Raw genomic sequence first — 26,257 nt, 5'->3', positions numbered from 1 at the left:
CATCATAGGCCATTTTAATATTAATAACACTATATTAATATTACACTAGTTACCCTCCGGCTCGAAGGACCAATTGTAACTGAGGGGTACAATTCCCTGACTGTATTGATAAGTATGGTATTATTAAACCACTACCGCTTGTACTTTAACTTCTGGCCATCCAGTACATGATATAGATATGATGAACACTTTCCCACCTGATGAAACGAAGTCCACACAAATGTATAAATCGAATATTTTATATAGCAAAGGGTATATACAACGTTCACTTAATGACATTTATGATTTGAAATGCACTTGTAAGGCAAATGAGTATTCGTAGGTAAATCAACATTGAATGTCCAATCTCTGGTTACGCAGGGAGCAAGTATACAACCTGGTTCTTTAGGGAACTATAGCGATGGTACTTAAATGATTATAGCTGGATACACTAAAGGGGGGGGGGGGTCCCGCTGGTTGTAAGACAGTAGGGGGGGTTAGGAGAGCCGCTGGCGGTATCCCATCTGGCCGATGATTTCTTGGGAGAATTCAGAGTGCTGAACACGGTGCCCACAGAACCTCGGTCCGCAGATGAATACAGCTGGGCCCTCTGGTGGACGGTAGCTGCCGGTCCACAACGAAGAGACGTGAGGCGACCTCACTCGGGGTAGAGCGCCGTCTCACCTGGACTCCTCTCGGGGGGGTAGTTCCAACACTCAGCAGTGTTGGCCGTTATCCATGGAATAATCAAAGCACCCAAAGCATGTAGATAATCCAAGCCGTGGAAGGCTCGCCGTCGTCCGGGTAAAGTAATCCAATGTACAGGTCCACTCGTCCTGGCCCGGAGCTCCTCGGATGCAAGCACCACACGTGGTCTGCCCAGCCTGGTTAAGACTCCAGATAACGTCAGGAACGATGGGGGTACTGCTCACTTTATAACTCTAACCGAACGATGCACCATACATAATAGACTATTATTAACTTAATAGAAATACGTCCCACTCGACGGTATAGTGCCAAACTATGACAATTCAACTATTAATCCACACGATGTCTCAATGCCTATTCTGAGGCCAAGTAGGCCTTACTGCACCACACGTGCGTCGTGGGTGAGGCTTCGCGTCTGTTACTAGGTTGGAGGGTAAAGGACTAATGGACTAAAAGAAAGTTCTACTTTACTTGCGCCATATATATATGCGCTGTGAACAAATAGTACCATTCGTATTTCGCCAGACGTATTCCTACGCGGAACCGGGCTTGCCACGACATGTTTGTCGGCACGATTGAACTTGAACCAAGGGGCATGGCTGCTGGCGCCAGGTTCTCGTCCAATGGTAGAATGAAACTATTATGGGCTGTTAGTAGACTAAAGGGATATTCAGTGCATATTGTACAAGGAATATACAGGGGATATCAAACGATATACAAATACTATTAAATATATATCCATAAATAAATATATATATTCGGTTTAATCTGATCCTTCACAACAGAAACTGTACATTGGAGGAGGTTGGGTAGGTGGGGTGGGGTTGGGTGGGGCTGTACATTGGAATACTGACAAAGCCATGCTTGGTCTTTATTGTACAACTGGGTTAGGACATTTGTAGGGGCCAGTTTTGAATTGCAGTCTCCCGTAGGTGTTCTTTGAGAGTGTTTGCATTCATTCAGGCTATCGACAGTAGTGGACGTGTATAAACTCGGTTTAAAATGCACAGCAACAGCCAAATACAAAACATGCGCATGGATATTGACCATTAACAACACAATATGAATTATATGTCCTTGTCAATATCACTAACGTACAATAAAACAGTATGATCTTGGGTTGTGCCGTCAAATATAATTATTTCCTATTGACGAACGTCGGACCTCGTGGCGCAACGGTAGCGCGTCTGACTCCAGATCAGAAGGTTGCGTGTTCAAATCACGTCGGGGTCAGTTATTTTCATGCTGTTTTTTTGTTTTGTTCTTACATTCTCAAAACTGCGCTTGTTACATTTTGATTCGACTCGACTCGATCCAAAAGTATTGTCATTACATCAAAGTATTGGCACAACGATGAAAACAAGTTTGGCATCCAACCAGAGTAACAGTAAAGTGCTAGAAATATACAATGTACAGGTGATTAAACTGGGTATAAAAATACACACAACACATTGATTGATTGATTGAAAAACAATAAACAATGTTCTAGAATCCCAAGAAAGAATGCTAAAGATAACGTTTCAAAATATGTTGGTTTACATTACGTCGACAAGTTAATATTTTATTATTTTATATTTTTAACTCAATCTTTTAAATATACTGTGGATTTTTTGTTCCTCTGAATCAAAACCATGGTTGGCTTATATCAAACTGTCTTTGTTGGGAATCTCAATATCTCAGTCATACTTCAAATGACTATTTTTATTTTACCTATAGCCTATAAGAAAATGTTGGCAGATATCGACTCTAATAACAATTACGTTTGTGTATTATATCATATTTAATATTTACCAATATCTATATGATTTGGTCAGTATAAAACGGTTCATATAAAGCCTTAGTGCTCACTTCTGATTTATTGCTCAGAATCCGATTATTTTTTTGTTCGGCTGTTCACCTTATCTTATAAATGTGGCCAGTATCGGGGCGGCTAAGTGGCGCCCCGATACTGCAAGGCGCTCGCCACCAATGCAGGGGACGCTGGGTTCTAGCCCAGCTCTCTGCGTTGCTACCAGCTTGAATGTATTGAGCTGTACTGTACTGTACCCATTCTGCAATCTGTTAATAAACTTTTCAATCAATCAATCAATCAATGGTCGTTCATACTAATACAATTGGCAGTATTAGGGGGTGGGAAGCTGGTGGGTGGGGATCGGACGTTGTGGACAGCGACTCCTACAGGTCGGTTAGTGCGCCTGTGCAGCAGAATCAGGAAGCGACGGGGGCGGCGTGTCCCTCCCGCTTATTGCTTAATAACAGCGGAGCAGTGCTGCCGTTGCTTCCGCGTTTTCCCTGATTGGCTGCGACACGCCCCGCGGCAGGCGCGGCAACCGCAGAGCGGAGCGGGGCGGCAGAGCTTGCGGCATTATGTAACCGCCCTAATCCGCCATGATTTTCATTCGGCGCTCAGCTCACCTGGCAACGCAGCGGTCCTGCTGTCCTGCGGTCCGTTGTTGACAAGTTCGAATCCCATCAAATTTTTTTTTTTAACGTGATTTTTTTTTTAGCGTGTATTCTTTCGCCGGTTAAGGTTAGGCATGGTTATGGTTAAGGTTAGGCATTGTTTCGGAGTTGGTTAAGGTTAGAACGGTTAAGTTTAGGTGCTGTTAAGGAGCTGGTTAAGGTTAGAGTTTGTCTTAGAGAATGGCAATATTCTTTCTATGGTTAAGGTTAAGGTTAGGCATGGTTAAGGTTAAGGTTAGGCATTGTTTCGGAGTTGGTTAAGGTTAGAACGGTTAAGTTTAGGCGCTGTTAAGGAGCTGGTTAAGGTTAGAGTTTGTCTTAGAGAATGGCAATATTCTTTCTATGGTTAAGGTTAAGGTTAGGCATGGTTAAGGTTAAGGTTAAGGTTAGGCATTGTTTCGGAGTTGGTTAAGGTTAGAACGGTTAAGTTTAGGCGCTGTTAAGGAGCTTAGAGAATGGCAATAGACTAGGGCTGGGCGATATGACGATATTATATAAATATCGGGTACAGTTCATTAACTATACACTTTTTAAACGTATCGTGGATATCGTGATGTTTTGCCCTCGCGTTAGAGGCCGCCGCGGCGGAGATGAGACTTACAAGCGCAGTGCTAAATGCTTTCCTCTCCCTCTCGCCTCTCCCTCTCGCAGAAAAAAAAAGTCAGTCACACACACACTTGCCCAAATTACGTCATCTACACGCACATACACGCACGCAAGCGCACACACCTAGACAGAGAGGCGGTGGCTCGGTGCTAGGGATGCCCCCTGAAACCCAGGAGTAAGCTCCGACGTTAACGGTACTGCTATCGGTAAATTAGTCTATGAGTGGATTAGCTACGGAGCTAACAGAGTGTACCATCCATCTGCGACGCTACAGTGGCAGCAACAGTGGACACGGAGTAATGTTAACGTTATGTCGAGTTCATACTACACTACACGTATGAACTTGACATAACGTTAACGTTACTCCATTTCCATGAAGTGTTTAATTAGCAGCAATCTGTTGTTGAAAATGTAACGTTAACCGGAAAACCGGAAATGGAATGCGAGGACAGGAAGCCGTCATGAAGTCGGCTTCTGGCCCTTGTAGTCATATATATTGTAGTCTTTTAGTCTTAACTAAAAGATTTTAACAAAATAAAAAGCAGCAGCACTATTGGATAACTGAGTCATGTTTGCTATGTATTTCTTTCTTTAGGGGAGTAGGACATTTGTTTCACAGTTTTAGCATGATGTTTTATAGATGGCTAGGTTAAACACATGTTTTTGTTTCTAAGAGGGGGGATTTGATTTGATTGAAGTTTATTTCAAGTATGCAACACAACAAACAAACATCAAGTACAGATATAGCCTTAAGCCGTTCAAATCTAATCTAATATATAATCTAAAAAAACGAAAGGCTAAAATGCTAAATATATAATCTAAGAATCCAATAATCTAAATCTATAATATAATATAAAAATGCTAAATGCATGAGTCTTTTGTCTTTAATGTTCGCTTGCAAACTCAAATACTGTCTTGGTAAGCCTCATAATGAATTGTTTAGGGAAAAAAGGAAAAACATCGTGATGTGTATCGTGTATCGCCGAAAGGTCAGAAAATATCGTGATATCATATTTAGGCCATATCGCCCAGCCCTACAATAGACAGCCTATTTCCGCACTGCCGCTCTCCCGCGTTGCCGCGGTCACATGGTCAAATTGTCACATTCTTGCACTGCTCCGCTGTTAAAAAGTAACACGCGTCCCTCCCACGCAAACCCCCGCCGCTGAGAGATCGCGCTGTGCAGGTGAAAAGATGCTACGGCTGCTTCCTCGAGTACCGGAGGGGACACGTGATGTAAGGCTTCGTCCACATTGCAGCCAGCTTGTGGGAGGCATGGCCTAACAGCGTTCGAGACAGGGGATGGTAGAATTGGACGATACGAAATTGGGATGGGAGAAAAATTGAAAATGGGAGAAAAAAGTAGATAAAAAAAATATATTTGGCCAGTATCAGATTTCAGTGTGAACATGGTCACGCTCCTGAACTGACCCACATGCGCAAATAAACAAAAACGAAGACGGAAGTAAACACAGAGGACACCGAAGTCACAGTTTATGGTTTAATGTATACATGCACTTGAATGTACAAACTGGGGTGTGTTCCGCGACAACACAGATAATATTAATGACTACACGGAAACAGTGCTGGACTTTGTTTGTACTTTGGTAGAAGAAACAATCCCCACTACCACAATTAGAGTTTACCCAAACCAAAAGCCCATGGTAGACAAATCCGTCCGTGAAGCTCTGAAAGCGCGCACCTCAGCCTACAACGCTGGGCTTGTGGCAGGCAACATGAATGACCACAAGGTGGCGAGATACAATGTTAGGAGGGCAGTAATAGAAGCAAAAAGGTGCTACAGGGATAAAGTTGAACTCCAGTTTGAACAGGCTGACTCTAGAGCAGGCATGCGTTGTTCATGGCACGGGGTACCACTCAGTGGTACCTCACTGAGTATTAAAGATTTGAGCAGAAGCGCGTGCACGCACATGCACGCGCTCGCGAGAACGCGCTGCGCTCGGCTCGGATCGTTGTGTTTACCTGCGGCGCTACCTCGCATTATCATAACAATAGCCGCTATAGGCTGGTGTCTTCAACCAGTCTGGGACTCTTTGTTCAACCCCCCACCCACCACCACTCACCCCCGGACAACAACACACTCTGCAAACAGCAGCAACCCGGGACATTCCATATCTACATCACAAACTTCGGGACTGAGTAGATAATTAATTAATCTTCTCTTTATTTTTATTATTTATATTAAAACTGAATCAAACCATAAACAAGGTTGCCTGTTGGGATGTTAGATCCTAATGTGAAAAACTGATTTTATATGTCTGCACTTTATGTGCTCATTTTATGCCTGTCTTAATTCTGTTGTGAAGCACTTTGAGCTGCAGTTTCTGTATGAAAGGCTATACAAACAAAGTGTATTATTGTGCGCGAGGGAACATATGCGCATGCGCGCGGGGCCGCGCGTGCGTGTGCGCGCGCGTGCGCGCGGCGTCATTATCCTGCGTGGCGGCTCAGCCCATAATAACAACGCAACGCTGCTCTAGAGGTATGTGGCAGGGCCTCAGAACGATGACAGATTACAAAGGCACCTCCCTCAAGCTGAACAGTGACATCTCCTTAGCAAATTATCTCAATACCTTCTATGCAAGGTTTGAGGCTGTGAATAACAGCACCAGCCTACAAACCACTGCAATGGAGACTCAGTGTTCAGGATAACAGAACATGGTGAGGAGGACCTTTATTAAGAAAGTGAATATCAGGAATATCAAGTCTGTGCCGACCAACTGGCCCCGGTATTCACTGACATATATTTAACCTGTCCTTAGAACAGGCTGTCATCCCCACCTGTCTGAAGAAGTCCACCATTATCCCTGTACCCAAAAAATTCAAGCCTGCTTGCCTCAACGACTACCGCCCTGTAGCTCTCACCTCCATAGCCATGAAGTGCTTTGAGAAGCTAGTAAAGGGCTACATCTGTTCCTCGCTCCCCATCAACCTGGACCCCCTGCAATTTGCATATCACACTAAAAACAGATTGGTAAAATTTGACCCAATTTGGGTTATTTTTGACCCAATTCACTGGTCAAAAAGGGCCCGACCAGTGTGTGGGTTAATTTGACCCAATATTATTGGTTATTTCATTTGACCCATAACTTGGGTCAAATAAACGAATACTAATGACCCAAAATAACCCAACCTCCAAGTTGATTTTTTAATTACAGGATTTGTAATTAATTAATCTAATTAACGCGATAAACTGACAGCCCTAAAAGAAATGTTATGTGACAGCTGATATTTTAAAGGCTAGTTCAACTCATTTAGATAAGTAGATGGGGAAATTAGGGTCAGGTTAAAAACTACCATTATGAATGATCATTGTAGATGCAATATGTTACAGTAGATCCATACCATGCCTGGGCTGGTGAGGCGAGGGTACTCCGTAATGACCTCTTCTATGTCCTTGGAGTGATTTCCCCGAATCCACTTGGCTCTGTAGAGGACGTTGTCCTTCAGGTACTCCTGAACTTGAGTGAAGGGCTCCAGGTTATGTTTCAGCCACTCCCTCTGCTGCTGGGCCCTTTCTTCTGGCAGGGTCGATTCTATAGAAACATATATACAACACATGGTAAATTAACTATCTAAAAATGATCTCCGATTTCGTAACCCATTTTCACCAGTAGGACTTAGCACATTATTACAATCAGATCCTTTCCCTCCAGTCAGGCGCCCCGGCTGACCAGAGGGAGGTGCTATTGCCCAGCATTGTTGCATGTTTTGGTGAGGGGTTCAACAAGGTATATTAAACGAGGTAAAGTCAGAAATCAGCCATTTTTGCTCCATGGAGCCCCCCTTGAGGATTCATGTGCAGTAAGCTCCCCCTGGTGAAGAATATAGTTACCCCCTGGGGACACAGGAAAACATGGCCCTTTTTGCCGACCCCAGGTATTACCTGGTATGTATGCCCTGGGTGGCTCGTTGGCTTCAGGCATTCGCTGTCTGGACCCAGAACCCCGCCTCTTTCGGACATTCCGAAGCCTTTCTTCAATGAATCCAGTAGCTGGATAGTAGAAAGGTTTGCCATTCTTCATTCCCTTCCGGCCTTTGATGCACCTTATACAACGGCATGCAAATTTCTCTATTCTGATTGGCTGAAACAGTCCATTTACACGTATGTATCCTTCATAATCCACGCTCCTGGTCCCAGGACCCGCCCACCACCGAATCACATCACTCCGCCGGATCACTCCGTCGGAAAAAACAAGATGGCGGACAATAATCTTTAACAAATGGATATGTTGATAGCGTCATAACGACTAAATATAAAGCGATTCTGTCAAGGGGAACGTGTTAGTATTTTAAACAATGTTGGATGATGTAATTGATGGGTCTTGACTCAATCTAGAACAAAAGAAAAATCGCGGATTGATTGATAGATTAATTGATTGATTTAAATTTCTTCCTTCCTACTTTCCGACTGCAGCGTTCTCTCTCACACTCTCCGACGCTGGCGTACCCACAAACACACACATACACACACACACACACACACACACACACACACACACACATACACACACACACGCACACACACACACACACACACACACACGCACACACACACACACACACTCCTGTCTGCAACAGCGGGGCGGGGGAGTCAGACTGAGAGAGAAGCAGCGCTGTTTTAAGTGAGCATGGTCTATTGAATTGATTGATTGGTTGATTGCTAATTTTATTACTGTACCCCTGGTTTCCAACTGGTTAAGTTTAGGCTAAAAGAAATAAATAAAAAAATAGGGCGAAGAAAACGTTTTTTTCCTATAGGGCAAAGAAAACGTTTTAATAAATTTTCAATCAATCATTCCAATAATACACAGTTGGATGTGTTAGTTGGTTGGATGCACTTCAAGCTGCTTCCACATGAGGCAACTTCTCTCAATCATTCCAATAATACACAGTTGGATGTGTTAGTTTGGTTGGATGCACTTCAAGCTGCTTCCACATGGAGTTGTGGGAACTACTTTTTCTGGCGGATGGTTTTTTCAATAAATCTTCGATTAATGTGTGTTTATTGTATAGAAATAAGGTTGGATGAATCTGGCAGTTGTATAAAAGCTTTACACCACGTGCAGTCGTGATTTGTGACCAATAAACCATGCCTAGGGGGGTCTAACGACCCTCGGCTGCGCCTCGGGCCTAACAACCACCCCTAGGCATGGTTTATTGGTCACAAACCACTCCTGCGTGTGATGTAATGCTTAAATATGTCCTGGAAACTATAAGACTCAGTCTGTCACCCTTTGCAATGTTATGCTTAAATTATGGAAAAAGTCCTGTACCTGAAACAAAGAGCAGGGAGGGGGGGGGGGGATAAAATGCATCAACCCTGTACCTGGAGTACAATCAAATTGGATCTGATTGATTTTCGTGCAGGAATGGAAAGTTTTGTATTGTAAAATGCCATACATTTTTTACAGCTATTTACAAACACAACACAAAATACTATACTTTATACTTATAGCACATGCATGATCCTGGTCTCTTTTGAAAGATTACATTCTGAAGTTTCTGATACAATAAAGAAAACTCACTTTTAGTGCTACTGAAATACAGCAACATAGGTCTGAACTTGAGTTGTAGAAAAACGTGTTACTCAACGGGTTAACATTGGGTGTCCTGTATGTGCTGCGAGAGAAAAATGACTCCTTATTTTCTACTAATATTACTACTCATCAAATGTTCCATTTCTCTATGAACTAGGCTGGAGGAAGAAAACTTACATAGCCACGGTCTGATCCATCGTTTAATGATGGGAATGTCCGCACCAAGGATTCTGCCAGGGCCTCTTTTATGTCCATGGTTGGCCTGTAAACATAGATCGAAACATTTCACCAGTCCTGGTATAACATAAAGCACAAATATAATGACTTGCTATAGATCAGAATGATAGGATATAAAAAATAAAATAAAAAATAAAAATAAATATAATAATAATAATAATAATAATAATAATAATAATAATAATAATAATAATAATAATAATAATAATAATAATAATAATAATAATAATAATAATAATAATAATAATAATAATAATAATAATAATAATAATAAATAAAATCAATATTAATTAATAAAACAATTTAATAATAATAATAATTATTATTAAATAAATAATTAAATACATATGATTTATTATTTATTATTATATTATAAATAATTAAATAAATATTATTTATTATTTATTATTATATTATAAATAAATAAAAAAAATAAAAATAAAAAAAGCTATAGGCCTACAAGCCAAATTACATTATGAAACTCTCATTTGGGGGTCATTTTTAGAGGACGCTTTAGCTCTAAATGAGTCAAGTTATGCCTCCTAATCAACTCTAGACTTGACGTACCTCTCTCCAAACTTTTGGATCAGCAAATCCACCAGTATTTTGACCATGGCAATTCTTTTCTTTCCGAAGATGGAATCACCTTTATCCAGGCTCTCCAGAATTTGCCCGCCATTGGGAGCGGCAGAAAGAGCCGCTACGATATCCTGCAGAGACATGACAGAAACATGACAGCTGTTAAGGATGTGCTGTAGTACCATCAACCAATTTAACTCTGGCAGCATACAGATTTCTTCCTTGTGATGTACTAGCGGCATGTCTATGCGGTGTAGCCTACACATCTGAAGTTGTTGCCTCACGCCAAAAACACAGGGGATAGGCGGGAGCCTAGGCTGAGAACCCGTTCAAGGACTTCAGATTTCGGACGTGTCACAAATCAAGGGTCAACATTTGATATTTAAAAACATTACCCTAGTCAAATATTAGCTAAATAAAATACTGACAAGAGTATAGATGAGTTAGTTTAAGTATTGAAGTTCTGAGATATGTACTGGCTCCAAGTGCTTCCAGATCCATCCATGCTTCTTGAACAACTTACAAATAGTGGAACCGGTCGTAGAATCACAATCTGGTCTGCTGCCCTCGATTCCTCTACGGTGGAGACCTCCTGGCTTGATCCAGAAGCTGCAGATTCCTCCATGGGGGTTATGGTAGCAACAAGGCTTGTTGCAGGTGGCTCAGCATTCGAAGCCTTTTGCAGCAAAGAAAGGTTATCAGCTTAGAGGCATTTTAGGTTAAAGTGAGTTGTTGTGTACAGATACAAAATATATTTGCAGTCAGCAGTGTCATTTTCCATTTAACCGATTGACACCCAAGATGGCCAATAGCCTACACACATGGAAACATTTAAATACTGGTGAAGATTTATTTTGTCATAGAAGTGGTTAGTGTTTAGTTGTAGAACTATTTTAATTAAACACATTCTTACTTACAACAATTAATGTCATCTCAGTAGTCCAAGGAGTTTCCCCATCCCAGCAGTCCAACAATGTATCTCAGTCATCGAAGAGTTGTAGCAGAGTAAGGCAGTCCACAGCATGAAACTAAAGACTAACTGTTCGGAATATATACTGTAGGCTATCACTGTGTTTCTAGTAAATCAAGGCAGTGTTTCTTTCCTGATTTTTTTCCTCACTATTTACAAGTGGCAGTGGCCATTCAGATGGCCATTCACAGTCTAAAAACGTCTATAGCACAGAGAGATGAATACAGTGTCAACATCTCTGTATGACTGGACTGCATGTAGTGGGTGATGATCAAGCAGCTCTTTCACATCGATAGCCAACAAATCTTTGGTTTGGATCACACTGTAAGCAAAGAAATGCTTCTCAAACCCCATTGTCTCCCACCTCTAAACAACTAGCTTTACAGATGGCTCTAAAACCAAAATGGCTTTAATAAGCCCAAACTGAGGCTCTCCATCTTGGTCATAGGACATAAACACTGTCATGCCTGGTCTGTATGTTGTACCCTTAACAGTGACCCTGGCCGGTACATACAATTCAGCGAAAAGGGGGATTCCTGTGAGACCACTTTGAATTTCATTATAGCCTTCAAAATGAGCCAGAAAGGTAGTATACCCTGGACCAATTTCTGTGTTGTGGCTTAACACAGACCCACATATGAAACTGTAGCATTGCATTATCTGATGTCGATAAGCCATGGTTTTGCTAATGTTGCGGAAGTTGCAAGTGACATGACTGACTTGTTTGAAGAATCCATGTCTTGCCTCAAAGCGCATTACCCACAAATGGATCAATGGTCCAAGTGTTCGAATTGCTTTTGGATAATGAAGCATGAAATGGTGTTTTGGGCGCAAATGCAGAGCAAATAGATCCAGGAAAAGAGAGTGATGCTCTTCAATGATTTTACTCAGGTACTGTGTTGCTGCATGAGTAACGGATGGAGAGAAGATGATCTCCATGCACATTAATAGGAGTAGGAGAAGTTCCCATTCCTTATTGTCTGTAGGGATAAGGTCACCGATCATTACTGGAAGTAACCTTAGTAGACACCACATCTGAGCTGCAGACTGATGCAGAGGGCTTCCAAGGTTCTTTAAATCATTCTTACTTATTACAGAGGGCTTGTTTCCCACATCACAAAAGCCATAATCAAAGCTAGTGATACGATAGTTTAGCTTATCTAGTGAGATAAGCTTTTGTTCTATGAGTGCATTTAACACAAGTTTAAATTCGTATGGCCCTACCCCTTCGAGGATGTCATGCATTATGTCCAGTGCCATATTGTCCGTAACATGATAAAAAGACAGACTGTTGAGGACACTGTCTCTTTTAAGGCCTGTCTGAGAGGGGTTGTCTGTCCGTAAATCCTCTGCGTGAGTATTCACATCTCGGGACAGCGTATCGTCTACCTGTGTCTGTACTTTCAAGACATCTCTGTGTATTTTGCATAAACGGCACACATGGTTCCCCGAAAAACTCTCTATGTAACCAAGTATTGCGTTCAATCCTAAATTGTCTCCCACTACCTGAACAATGGCGAATTTGACAACGCCTTGGAAGCTAGACGTGTTAAAAGTTATGCCATCCCTCTCAAGACACTTTAGTTCTTCCACAATAGGGCGCAACACTGCATCAATGCCATAGGTTTTTGCATCATCTGATTTATAGACTGCCAACAAGAAGTGTGACTGCAAATTGGATAGGATGTCTGGTGGCAAACTCTTCAAGATAAAATATATAAATCCTAACTTGTGAACCCCAGTCTTTGACCCGAGGGGGTTCACAGTTTCACAATCATCATTGTATAACAGCAATGGGATTGACACCTCTTTCAAAAAGAGTGGATGATTTTTACAGAAATCTCCATCAAATATATCCTGAAGAGCATCACTCTCTCTCTGTTGCCATTCCATCATGGCCTGTAAAACACCAGGAAGCTCCAGTATCTTGACCAGAAGACGCTTTAGTGGAATACGCTGAAAGGTATCAGTCAGAGCAACTTGTCGAACGGTGCCAGTGGCAGAGTCTCTCCGCTGTACAAAGGTTTGGTTATCGGAGAAACACTCCTCAATTGGCTGGATGAAGTTCCCAGAGTTAGTAAAATACCTAATCTGTTTATAGTCTGTCTCCAGACCCTCGAAAGGGTTAGCTGCATCTAAAAAGTCCTGCCTGAGCTCCTCTACCTGTGGGTTTTGATCATGCCCAAACTGACTGAAAAGCGACATGGTCTTTGTTTGTAGTCTGCTCACTAAATCTCCAATTAAACTTGAGGTTTGCTGAACCACAACATTTATATTTGTAAAGGTCTGGGAAGATTTTGATCTAAGATGAGCTATAAAATGGGCTACTCTCTCTGTGATTCCCTCTTGCTCTAGTTCGTCCCATTCATCATCATTATCTTCATCTTCCGCCATTTGTTCACCCTCAACTTTCCGTACTAGCTCTTCAGCATTGAAAGTATTAGCAGCCTGATTTGGTACGTTAGGTGGCTGGGCCAGGGCCTGGTTGTCGTTATGTTCTCCTTGCAAGTGCTTTCTGTAAGACCGAATGAAAGAAAATGTTCTGCTACAAACTCCCTCACAACATTGGAAATAAGTGGATGAAGCGTTTATATTGTGTGCTACTCGTAAATGTGAAAAGAGAGACTTGGCATCACCAGGAATTAGCCTTTTGCATTTAAAGCATGTATACGCCATCTGCCTTGATGTTAGAACACTTAGTGATCACTTACAAATTCTCTGTAAAGTTTTGAGAACTTGAGCCTGGGGCCTATTTTGGGGATGAGGTTCCGGATTGTTTCGCCATCTAAAAGGTGAAACGCCTCCTCATCGATATCTTGATCTGAAAGACAAAGACAGAAAACAAAAATACTTTTACAGTAATTTCAGTGCCATCCAGTGGCAGCTAACTCCAACACAGGACCAGGCTGGCAGGACCAGAGAACCAAGATGAAGAACAGAATAATGTGTGTGTGCATGCATGTGTGTTGAAACCCTATACAATACTGCTTTGTCATGGAAACATTTGAATGGTCAAGAAAGTAAAAATTCTCACTTTTAAAACTGTCTGTGAGCTCTGGCAATTGCCACTCAATAAGCTTTTCTGTGACAAAGCTGTCCATCAAGACTGGCCTGAAACAAAAGAGAAAGCAATGTGGAAATGAACACATCTGCAATTAATTAATGCCTCATGCCCAAGTACTCAGCCACGTGTGAACGATAGGCCAAGTATACTTGCTGACATAGCAGCCTAGAATATTTAGCACTGAATTCAGGTGTAAAAAGCCTCACCACATGTCTGGCTTCCGCAGTCTACTGCTTAATTTAGTATAGGATGTTGTAAATTGATGCCCGAATCGCGGGACATTAGAGAGATGATGGAAATGTAGACCTCAAAATGGCGCAAAATGGCGCTAAATCTCAGTATGTAGCTAGCTAGCGAACCAGCTATGTCACCGCATTGAGAGGACAACTGCTTTATTACACACATATGGTTAATAAAGATATCAATCATATAATGTTACACAGCTATAGATAGTCTCCAGTTAATCTGGTATCATTACAACCCAAAACACGGTAAAATTTGCAATAACAGTAACGTTACTAGTACTGGCTAACTAGGCCTAGTTACTAGCCAGAACCTTTGTAATACTCATAGACTTGGTCACTTTCGGTAGCATGCTTGAACGGTAATGATTTATGTGTCGTGTCGTGTGGCTTATTTATTAATAGAGATTACCACATATTTTTACAAGGTTAGAGATGAACCGATTATAGAAATTAGTAGCTAAGTTGCAACTTGCGGTGGCTAGCTAGCTAGCTAGCTAGCTAGCTAGCTAGCTAGCTAGCTGATGACGCGACAGATAGCTGTGAAGAGCTAGCTAATTTAGTTCCACAACGTTCACAGTGCATGGTTAACACGACGCAATAGGCACAATGGATGGGTTGAGATATAAATACTGTGCTAACGAAACGAGATCTTACCTTGAGTCAGTGAAGTCTTTTCCGTGATCGTGAAGAGGGTTTGTTGAACCGTGTTGACTGTGAACGTGGGACCGTGTTGACTGTGAACGTGAACGTGACCCTCTGACTGACTGGAACAAAAGGCATGTACGATAGTTCCCAGTGGGGGAGGGGTGTAGCTTTGCAGATCCCGGCGGAAACACCCAGCTCTCTGACCCAACACATGGGTTATGTCTCAGAGAATTGACCCATAATTATTATAACTCACAAATTGGGTCAAAATTGGGTCAAAATTAAATCTCAATAACCCAAATAATGGTTATGCTCAGAGAATTAACCCATAATTTTAACCCAACACGATTAACCAAGAAATTGGGTTATAGAATTGACCCATCTGTTTTTAGTGTGTACCGCCCCAACAGGTCCACGGAGGACGCCATAGCCCATGTGCTGCACACAGCAGAATCACACCTGGACAAGAGGCAGGGGAACTATGTGAGAATGCTATTCATCGACTACAGCTCAGCATTCAATACCATAGTCCCCTCCAAACTCATAGCCAAGCTCAAGGACCTGGGCTTGAACTATGACCTCTGCCAGTGGGTCTTGGACTTCCTGACGGGCAGACCCCAGGTGGTGAGAGCAGGCAACTGCACCTCCTCATCCATCACTCTCAACATAGGGGCCCCCCAGGGAGTCCCCTCCTCTACTCCCTGTACACACATGACTGTGTGGCACAGCGGAACAACAACACAATCATCAAATTTGCTGACGACACAGTAGTGGTGGGCCTGATCTCTGCAAACGACGAGAGGGCCTACCTGGAGGAGGTTAAGGTTCTAGTGGGATGGTGTCAAGAGAACAGCCTCTCCCTGAACGTCATTAAAACAAAGGAGATGATTGTGGACTTTAGGAGGTCGGGGGTCAGGGACTACAGCCCCCTCAGCATCGACGGGGCACCGGTTGAGAGAGTGAACAGTTTTAAGTACCTCGGAGTCCACATATCCAAGGACTTGACATGGACCACACACATTGACAGTGTTATCAAGAAGGCACGACAACGCCTCTACTTCCTTAGGCGCTTAAGGAAGTTCAACGTGAGTCAGAAGATCCTCAAGAACTTCTACTCATGCACAATAGAGAGCATCCTGACTGGCAATATCACCTCCTGGTTTGGGAATAGCACTGCACAAGACTGCAGCAGACTACAGAGAGTGGCCCGTTCAGCCGAACGCACAATTGGAGGGGGGCTTCCCACTCTGCAAGGCATTTACAACAAGCGGTGCATGGGCAAGGCTAAGAGAATAATCAAAGCCTCCAGCCACCCAAACAACTGCCTCTTTGAACTGCTGCGGTCAGGCAAGCGATACCGGAGTCTCATGGCAAGCACAGAGAGACTCAGAAGGAGCTTCTATCCCCAGGCCATCAGGATGCTCAATGAACAATGAACAATAAGCAAACCATCAACACACCCACAGCGCACATAGACTCACTTAAATAAACAACACACTGTAGCACCCACTTTACCACTTTAGACACACTTTACACTTTATATTTATATTTATATTATTGGTAAGGAAATTGCACATCATTCTCATTCCTTATTGCACCTCCTTATTGCACCTCATCACTACAAGGTGGCACCACAAGCTAAGCTATACCTCACCATTTTTGTACCAGCTGTACATACTGTATATATAGATATACAATTTTGTTGTTTACACTTGTTTATGTACTTGACTTCTTGACTTTCTATTTTATACTTATTATACTTATTTTATACTATCTTGTTATTATCTAGCTGATTCTAGCACACTCTCAGGAGCAACACAGAAAGAAACATTTCATGCAAAGTATTCTGTATGACAACTAATAAAGAAACTTGAACTTGAACTTGATGTATGTGCAGTGGATGACAGCTAATTCATGAACGTACGGTTATGTATATAACCATAGTTATATGAGTATAGTGACGCTCAGCGTCATATTGCAATACTCTCCATATCCGGTATTGAACTGAAATAAATTCTCACATGTACCTTTAATACCATCATCTGTCTGGCCACACCCCCATCCGCTGCCTACATAAGCAGGGGTGTGGCCATACCATCAGCTCCTTCCCAATCTTTCACCACAAGGCAAGACCACGGGGGCCACAGTGAGTCCTGACGCTGAGCGTCACTATACTCATATAACTATGGTTATATACATAACCGTACGTTATATTATCGTATAGCTCTGCTCAGCGTCATATTGCAACACAGGAGCTGAGCAGAGCTTAAGCTCAACAAATGTACCCCGCTGAGGCCCCCCATAACCATCAGAACCGGGGAGGACCCGAGCCTCCCGAACCCCCCCAGCGGAAGACGGGAGGGAGCCGGATCCGACTGCGCGAAGAGGAGACTTCAGCAACTCAACGCACAGGGTGAGCAGACCGTGGGGCGTACCCACGACTACACAAACGCACAACCTGCATGCCACTAGGGAACGAACGGAAAGGAACAAACCCCTGTTACCACCCCTAATATCACGGGGTCAAGAGAAAAGCCCAACCCCGTGGCAAGGCCGTAGCAGCGGAGCGCGAAGGAGGACCCAGACCCAGAAGGGACTGGATCCCCCCGGAAAAAGGGGGGCCTGGAGAGGCCAGCAACGCCACAGCATCGAGACCTCACCAGGCGGTCACTAGTGACACTGCCCCCCACATCACCAGCGTATTCGGACAGGGCCCATCCAAGAGCAGGCCCTTCCCCCCTATAGCACGCCGCCTGGCTCACTGATCCTGGCATACTCAGGCAGTCACCCATCCAAGCACAACCCAGGCCTGAACTTACACCGCCTCCGAAATCGAACGAGATCGGGCGTGTTCAGGTTGGCATGGCTGTAAACTCGAAGCACTCAAGAGGCTACACCCACAGCGGGAGCAGGCAGCGCACCGGGGAGACGACCTCCAGCAGAGGTCGATCCCTCAATCCAGGCAACAGGCACTTGACCTGAGCCTGGAGCACTGCGGACTAGACAGGTGCCAAAGGGGTCTGCTGAAACAGCACCCCGGCGGAAGGGGCGTATGCTGGCATTGTTGTGCACCATGTCACAGCCTCCACAAACCCCCCCCGACTCTCTAGAGGGGTCGAGGCAGAGAAGGCTGACACGATTGGCAGACGTCATGAAACGTGCGGGGGCACACTCAAACGGACTAACCCGAGAGTTGACTCTGCTCCAACACACCAGGGAACCAACCTTGGTTCAAACATGAGGTGGTTGTTCCTATAACCCCTCAAGAAAAAACTCAAACACAACTGCGGGTATACACTGGCTATACCGCAGTACAAGTGTTTCAGTTTTCAAAAAAGGGTTATCCCAGGCCTACGGGTCGACGAAACAACTTCGGACCGGGCCCGGCGGACCGGGACGTACACAGGGGTGCCAGAGGAGTTCCATAAGAATCACCTCAACAGCCCCCTCCCAGCCCTGCTTAAGCAGGAGAAGAGAGGGGCGAAAAGAATGGAGAAGGACCAGGCCCCTTTAGCGCAGCGCAAGGTACAACACAACATGGACCAAGCAACAGTGAGGGGTAATACGTAGTAATCACAACCATGAACATCTCCATAACATCAAACCCTGCAACACCCGGGCCGACACGGCATTTTCCACCCTGAAAAAAGCACACACACCTCAGGGTACCAGAACAGCAGATCTGCGTCCCCGGCGGACAACGGGTTAACTGACATGGACCGGTGCGACCAGAATCAGTCCCGTGCCCTAATCACGCCGACATCCCCAACACTAGGAGGGGGGTAGGTACGCGTGTCGATCCAAAACATTATAGAGGGCGCCACCCAGACGGTCCCTTTCGTACCGCGCTCGGTGGCCCACCCCAAGGGCGTGAGACCCCTCTACCTATGCTTTGATCTATTCCGTTAACATCCCCCAGATATGAACGAGAATTCGTCGAGACAAACCTAGTAAACTGGCGCTCGGAAGAGACAAACTCCATCCCAGTTGCCCCATAAAAACGCCGTTTCAATGATGAGCAACCAAGGCGCGCAAGCCCATGCGTGATCCCTATCAGAAACACCCAGGGCCAGCACTATGTACACGTCGAGACCCAAAACACATCAATGGATAGTCTAACAAGACACCAGATACCGTTCCTCCAAGCCACCTGGGAGAACGACAAGAAGCCGCTTTTTAATTTTTAATTTTCTACAGAAAAGAAAAAAATACGGACATGGGTCCCATGCGACGTGGCTGAGGGAAAACACCACCCCGTCAACCATACTTCATAAGAGGGGACGGGGAGCAACGTACCCCTATGACGGGGGGAAAACCATGACTCAACAGACCTTTAAGGCGAGGAGTCAGGGAAACCCTAAACAATACCCCGTCAACCTGCTCCATAAAGGAGAGGACGGGGAACCCCCAGAGAGACTTCCCACGTGAGCAATAGATTGAAAAGACATATTGCAACATTGAGCTATGTAACAATTGGATTAGGACTCTCCGAGGAGGAGGCTCTGAAACTCTGAGGAGGCTCCCTCACTGAGAGGGAGACTCTGAACTCACCGAGGAGGCTCTGAACTCCCTGAGGAGAAGACTCTGAAACACCCTGAGGAGGAGGCTCTGACCCAATACACACACTACCAGTAGGGAGCAGAGCAGAAGAACAACGTCTCTACTGCGTTGCATCACCCACCAAGCTCAATACACATACAACAGAACAGAACTTCTTTTTAAGTTCTACTCACCTTGACAATCCGAGGAGGAGGCTCTGAAACTCTGAGGAGGCTCCCTCACTGGGAGGGAGGGTCTGAACTCACAGGAGGCTCTGAAACTCCCTGAGGAGGCGGCTCTGAACTCCCTGAGGAGGAGGCTCTGAAACTCCCTGTAACAGAGATCCATAACATGGAGCCTGAACAACCCACGGAAGTCTTACCAATAGAAACGCGCCCAGTGACGTACTCTATGGCGTGGGAATTTCCGTGGTCCACCGCCCAATATGGCGTGGGACCAGGAAACTCCCCCCCCCCCCCCCCCTACCCTGTAACGTGCTGATCCAGTAACGTGACAGGAAGCCTGAAGGACAGGGGGTTTTAACCCCTGACCAATCAGAAAAAGGGGAGGAAGGTTTACCAGTTCACCCCTTTATGACCCCTCACCCCTGATACGATGTAATGACAAAGTAGAGCCATGACACCAGTCATAGCATGCTACATGAAGTGTTTAACAGCTTCACATAGACTCATGTGCGAAACCTGCCATCTGAATTTTACAAAGAAAAACACAGACCCAGAGAGGGCCCCTTTAAGAGCCCCGGTACCAGAGCTTACACATGTGACTTCTGTAGGCCAACACCTAACCCAGTTGTGGACCTTAACGACACACACAACCCTCCATCACAACAAAAAAGGCAAAAGTACACTCTCACTACCGTAAGAGGAACGCCGTTTTTCATAACGAGAGAAGACACAAGTCCTCGATTATGTATTGGCCACAGGCCTTGCTAAGCCCACATGATAGCGACCAAAACAATCTTTTCCCTAGGAAAATTTTTTTTTCTCAAGCAGGAGCACAACCCCAGCAGAAGCTGAGGGATTACACCGTATCCCCACAAACATAGTGAAACAATATATTGTAAACAAAACATGTTTGAGAGGAGGGGGGAAAGCCCCAGGGAAACCGGGGGGAAATCACCCCTCCCCACCTTACCCTTGATACGACCAGGTTGAACAGGTACTGCCCTGTTAATATGTGAACACGCTACCTGTGACATCCTCCGGCACGACGCAAAACACAAGCAGATTTCTTGAACTGATTTTAATGAAGATGCTCCATCCAACCTCATCCAAACCGTAAAATCTGCATGAAATACAAATGCATACAAAAGATACCATTAATATTACAAGTTCATTAAAACCCATGGTCGGAACGTCACTGTAACATATACCACAATTATTATCTACAACAATCAATACCTTATTGGCTGCGTGCCAGTATATGAGAACATCGATGCGTTATGGAAGTATGTCTTCTGTCCGTTTCTTGGAAGATTGTCTTGTTACGTAGACTTGATGGATAGTTCTCTGCTTATTAGAACGCCAGGTATGTCCATAACCATTCAAGTTCACGGTTCTAACTTAAGAGACGAGAGGACGGAAACACGTCACCGGATACCAGGTGTGTCAACTCTCGTGAGATGTGGTAATTGCGCAAACAAAATACAAAAATAGTGCGCCACTAATATCTTATATAAAACAAATAAGAAATACAGTGAAAAGCAATTGAGTGTATTATTACTATTATACAAAATAAGCATATAAATTGTAAACGTAAATAACTATATTAACCAACTGTTAACCATAGCTGCAGTTACACTACCTGTTTATTGTCATCACAGGCTGAGAGAAGGACTCACCCCTCGATCACATGTCACTAAGCATAGCTTTGCAGGGTAAATAACCCAACTAGTTGTGAGCTCAACCACGTTACTAACGTTACATGAACACACAAGTTCTCATAACAACCAAACCAGTTCATTTTTACTCACATAAAAACAATGCCGATGTTCTAGGTAGAGAGAACCTATACCAGCGACAAGACAATTCACACACAACACATGTCGTATCCCCAATGTAGTGCAGCAACATACGTTTTGGAAAACATCGTTATTACAAAACATTTAGAAGGGAAGGAAAGAAGAGGTGTTAAGCGTCCAGAAGGACTCTTACCTACAAGGGCGATGTCCACTGCGACACCCAGCCGCTACGTTCTCCATGTTGACGAAGTCCTCGCTGGCAGGGCACACGGTGTAGAGCCGACTAACATCCTCTGTCAAAGATGACGCCTGCTATTCTCACGGCAATGTTCAACAGTGTAGCATTAAGCTAACAGCCAACTCAGGCCGACTGATAGCAACAAGCTAATGTTCCTAGCCTAGTGAATGCAACAAGCTAGCGCCGGAGCTAACAGCTAACTGGCTAACAGGTACGCCACCCAGCTAGCACGCAAGCTAAGCAGCTATCACCTGAACTGCACACAAGAACACAATAAGCCACACTTCAGACAGACCGCCGTCTGACTCCCTCCTCATCCTAAGAGAGAAGAGAAAAAAGAAGTCAACACAGTTTTCAGAACGGTGATTTAACAGACATACAGCGGAGTCGGCACAATTCCCTCACGGGCTGCAGCCGACTTGAGCGTGGATCTTCCGATAACGAAGATCCAAACCCACTTTTCCTCGTGTTTAGGATTTAACTTTCAATTTGAAAGATGGGGCCTTCACGGGACAGAGAAGAAATCCGCTCGTCCAGAGACCCCGGGTTTTAACCACAGATCTCGGTCACGGCCCACTAGATTGACTACCGTGGGCTTCAAACCAGGACCCTCCCTCCGCCGCCTAAGAGGCAGAACAAAGGATACTAGTCTGGGGCCGGCTTTCGTAAATCGTGCAGCTAATCCCCTCATAGCAACACAACTGGCGCTCGCGTAGCAAAATCATCACTCACCCAGAGGAAGCTAGCTTCTCACAATAGCCGATGCCCCTCCTGCACAGTCCAGCTGTAGAACCGGAGGTTCAATACCTACAGTATCCAGCTGCAGCATGGAGGACCGCAGGTGGGGATTAGACCAGCGACGCGAGCCCCTAATACGAAAATACCGGTGGAGGTCAGAATTATCATCATCTTCCAGACACCCCAGTGGCGAAGACATTATCGCCGTATTTTCTCGAAAATAGTGAGAGAGAAAACAAAGATATAATGCCAACGTAGCTCCTTGATCTTCTACTTTCTTCAAAAAATTCAGCAAACTTAAAGTGTGGTACTTGCAGGCACTCAACGTGGTGAAAATTGAAGAAGGAGCTGATGGTATGGCCACACCCCCGCTTATGTAGGCAGCGGATGGGGGTGTGGCCAGACAGATGATGGTATTAAAGGTACATGTGAGAATTTATTTCAGTTCAATACTGGATATGAAGAGTATTGCAATATGACGCTGAGCAGAGCTATACGATAATATAACAGATTATACCGGAGGTTATCCTATAACCCTAATTATATGACTACTGGCAAAGTGTCTCGCTTTGCCTATTGGACTACACTCGTGCCTATTGCACATGCCTGAAAAAAACAATCATGCACCTTACATCTACCCAGCCACGCCTACCTCCGGTCGTATATAACCCGGTGTAGTGGCCATGCTCACCCTTCCGAGTCTGAATTTCACGTGAAAACAGCCAGGGGTCCTCAGGGCCGTAAAAGCGAGACGCTTTGCCAGTAGTCATATAACTAGGGTTATATGATAAACTCCGTTATATTTCCTACTGGCTCCGCATCTCGCTTCGCCTATTGGACTAATGGGCGAAGCAGGGCGCGTAGCCCTGATAAATGTACCCCCTGAGGTCCCTTACGACCATCAAAGCGGGGAGGGTCCTAGTCGCCATCGTCTCCGGGCTACACTGTGTACACAGGAGCCGACACGAAACAGGATGAACGATGAGCAGACACAGCGGAATGAAGGCGCTGGCCTAATCCCTGAGAGGACCTGTGCACCTCATGTTTGCATAGACATACACCTGCCCGGGTCGGTCAGTATTTTGGGCCCGCTTTAGGAGGTGAAAAGACTGCTTGTCTGCCACACAAATGCCGTTCGGCCGAGTGGCTTCTGTTCTTCTAATTTTTCAGAGAAGAAAACATTTGTACAGACCTCGAGGACCCGAGTGATACACTGGCCTCCGCAGCATATCTCGTCTTCCTTTGCGCTTTGCGCGCTAGGGTGCCCTGGGGGCAGGGGTCTTAGCGCCGCCGGTCGGAGGTCTCGCAGCAGCCGCTGACGAGACAGGGCTCACCCCTCTGGTTGTGGGGCGTGGGACGGCGCGGGAAGCCTGGGTCTCATAGGCCGCCGACATCTCCTTGGCACATGAACCAAACAGTCCATCCTCGGAGAGGGGGCCCATGAGGAGAGGAATCGTCCTCCCTTCCTCCAGGGACGACCGCTCTAGCCACAGATGTCTGTGCATCAGGGTTGTAAGCGCCGTCACCTTCTCAGAGGCTGTAGCCTGCAGCTGTGTCAGGTGCAGTATAGCCCCAGACGCCTGGGCGACTGAAAGCGGCTAGCTGAGCGATGTTAGCCGCTGCTGCCAGGTCCTGTACCACGGCGGTGTAGGCTTCCTCAGCCCACACCGCCACCTTCCGGGCCGAATCACCTCTCGGCATCGGCCTTCCGGTCGGGGTGCCACTCTATTATTTTCAGGGCAAAGGACTGAGGCAAGCGGCTTGTCTAAGCGCGGTATGCCGGTCCTAAGCCCTCTGAGGTAATTAGCTGCTCGCTGCTCACGCCTCCCGATTGAGCGAAGGCTTTGACGCCACCCGACACAGCGCCGGGGGTCCCTCTCCCGCGAGGGGAGCTCACCATGAACACAGGGCCGCTCGAGCCCACGCTGGGGGAGTCCCGACAAGGACTTTTGGGTGGTGGAATATCCATCTCTAACTAACAGCTAAACTAAATCTTACTCTCAGTGCTGCAGGTGCTTATGAGCGGCCTTTTCGCATGAAAAAACGAGGAAGGGTGAGCATGGCCACTATTATATATGTGACCCCGTACAATGGTAGCATATTAATCACACTGGATACGCTGTTGACAGGGACTACATACGATGGATGCAGCTATCTTTATTGCCATAACAACGAACCCGGAAGCGGGCTGAGCTGTCACCTTAAGAAGTGCTCGCCCTCCCCCTAGAGGGCAGGAATAGGAATGGTGAGGTCGAACACACCAACAGCCACATACATCACAGCCACTACACCGGGTTATATATACGACCGGAGGTATAGGCGTGGCTGGGTAGATGTAAGGTGCATGATTGTTTTTTTCAGGCGTGTGCAATAGGCACGAGTGTAGTCCAATAGGCGAAGCGAGACGCGGAGCCGGTAGGAAATATAACGGGGGCGAGGAGGAGGTGAATATGCTTTCAAACACAGAGCGCGTACGTCCCCTAAAGTTTTGCTTGTACAGGAGTACCGCTCCAAATGATTACGAGGTGAACACTGTCACCTCACTGTCCCTCCACTGACTACCTCCACCACAACTGTCTTCCATGTTTGTATTCACAGAGTGACAGAATTGTGACTATTGTCAATGTGTTAAACTGAAATCCGGTCCGCCTCCATTTTCATCCGGCCCCCTGACTGAATTTGCTTATCAATAATTGTTTGTCCTGCTGCCTCACCTATAGGCAGTGGTGCGTTATTGAAATCATCTGGGGTGACACGCACCACGTGCACGCGCGCTCCCGGCGCGTGCGCGCGCTCCCGCGAATGCGCATTTAATGTCCCCTCGCTTGGGCACAGACTAAAGACAGTGCCTAATTGCCTCTACGAATGGAATGTAACACGTCTTCACAACAAGTTAGGTGTGAATGTGTCTGAGAACGTATTTAACACACCGGCGCTATTGATATGCAAATAGCGAGTGAGCTTGCACACCGCGCTACCCCGTCCCATGAACAACGCATGCCTGCCTATAGGCGCAATTCAACTGGCCTGTGATCAGTCAAATGTCCCGACTTTTCAAGCCAACGCATTATCTGCACCTCCATCGTGCAGCAAAACTACGGTAAAAAGATATGCTGAGGTGAGCACTGAGGTGAGAGATGTTTTCTTGTGTTGCGTGTGTGTGTGTGTGTGCGTGCGTGTGTGTGTGTGTTAGTGATGTGACGATTCATCGATTTGCATCAGTGCGCCGGCATACACGTTCACGATGCAAGTGCACCGGTGGAATAAGTCCGCGTCGGCAAAATGTCAGGCTGAACTCGCGATGCATCTTGTTGTAGCGTCTTTGCATCGGTCAAAAACCGATGCATTGATATAATTTCCTCTCATCCACTTGTCAGCAGTGCACTGTGACTGCACACACACACAGCAGATACTATTGCTTTGCTACTACATAAGGCGAGAGCCGCGTCACAGTTATCAACAAACAGTGGAAGTCGAGGAGACATGAATAGAATTGCTCAACATGCTAACGCTAGTAGCCTCTGGCTAACGCTAAACTAGTGCCTAACTAAAGTGACTCTGCAACACCAGTAACATTAGTGAGGAGGGGGGGGGTATATTGAAGACGCTTGACAACAGGGGTTCAAAGATAACTTCACATTTATTGGTTATTCATTTCTTAATTATATCGCTTCATGCAATCCATCCAGCCTGGCTCCGTGATG

At 45.3% G+C, this 26,257-nt stretch overlaps 1 protein-coding gene across 1 annotated transcript in view; it reads right to left on the bottom strand.

Annotated features, from left to right (window-relative positions):
- The window catches only part of LOC311239385 (lysophosphatidic acid receptor 6-like), a gene marked incomplete at both ends in the record, with an annotated part of 35,164 nt that extends 10,642 nt beyond the window's left edge, over window positions 1–24,522 (bottom strand). Inside the window, 4 exons of the mRNA XM_084327692.1 lie at window positions 7,123–7,313; window positions 10,201–10,264; window positions 23,888–24,103; window positions 24,376–24,522. Of these exons, the coding sequence (XP_084183818.1) occupies window positions 7,123–7,313; window positions 10,201–10,264; window positions 23,888–24,103; window positions 24,376–24,522 (618 nt within the window). The remainder of the gene's footprint in view (window positions 1–7,122; window positions 7,314–10,200; window positions 10,265–23,887; window positions 24,104–24,375) is intronic.
- Between the last annotated feature and the right edge of the window lie 1,735 nt (window positions 24,523–26,257).

Source organism: Notolepis coatsorum (genome assembly GCF_963971535.1).
Source record: "Notolepis coatsorum genome assembly, chromosome: 13".
Taxonomy (NCBI): Eukaryota; Metazoa; Chordata; class Actinopteri; order Aulopiformes; family Paralepididae; genus Notolepis; species Notolepis coatsorum.
This window is presented reverse-complemented; position numbering and strand designations above follow the sequence as displayed.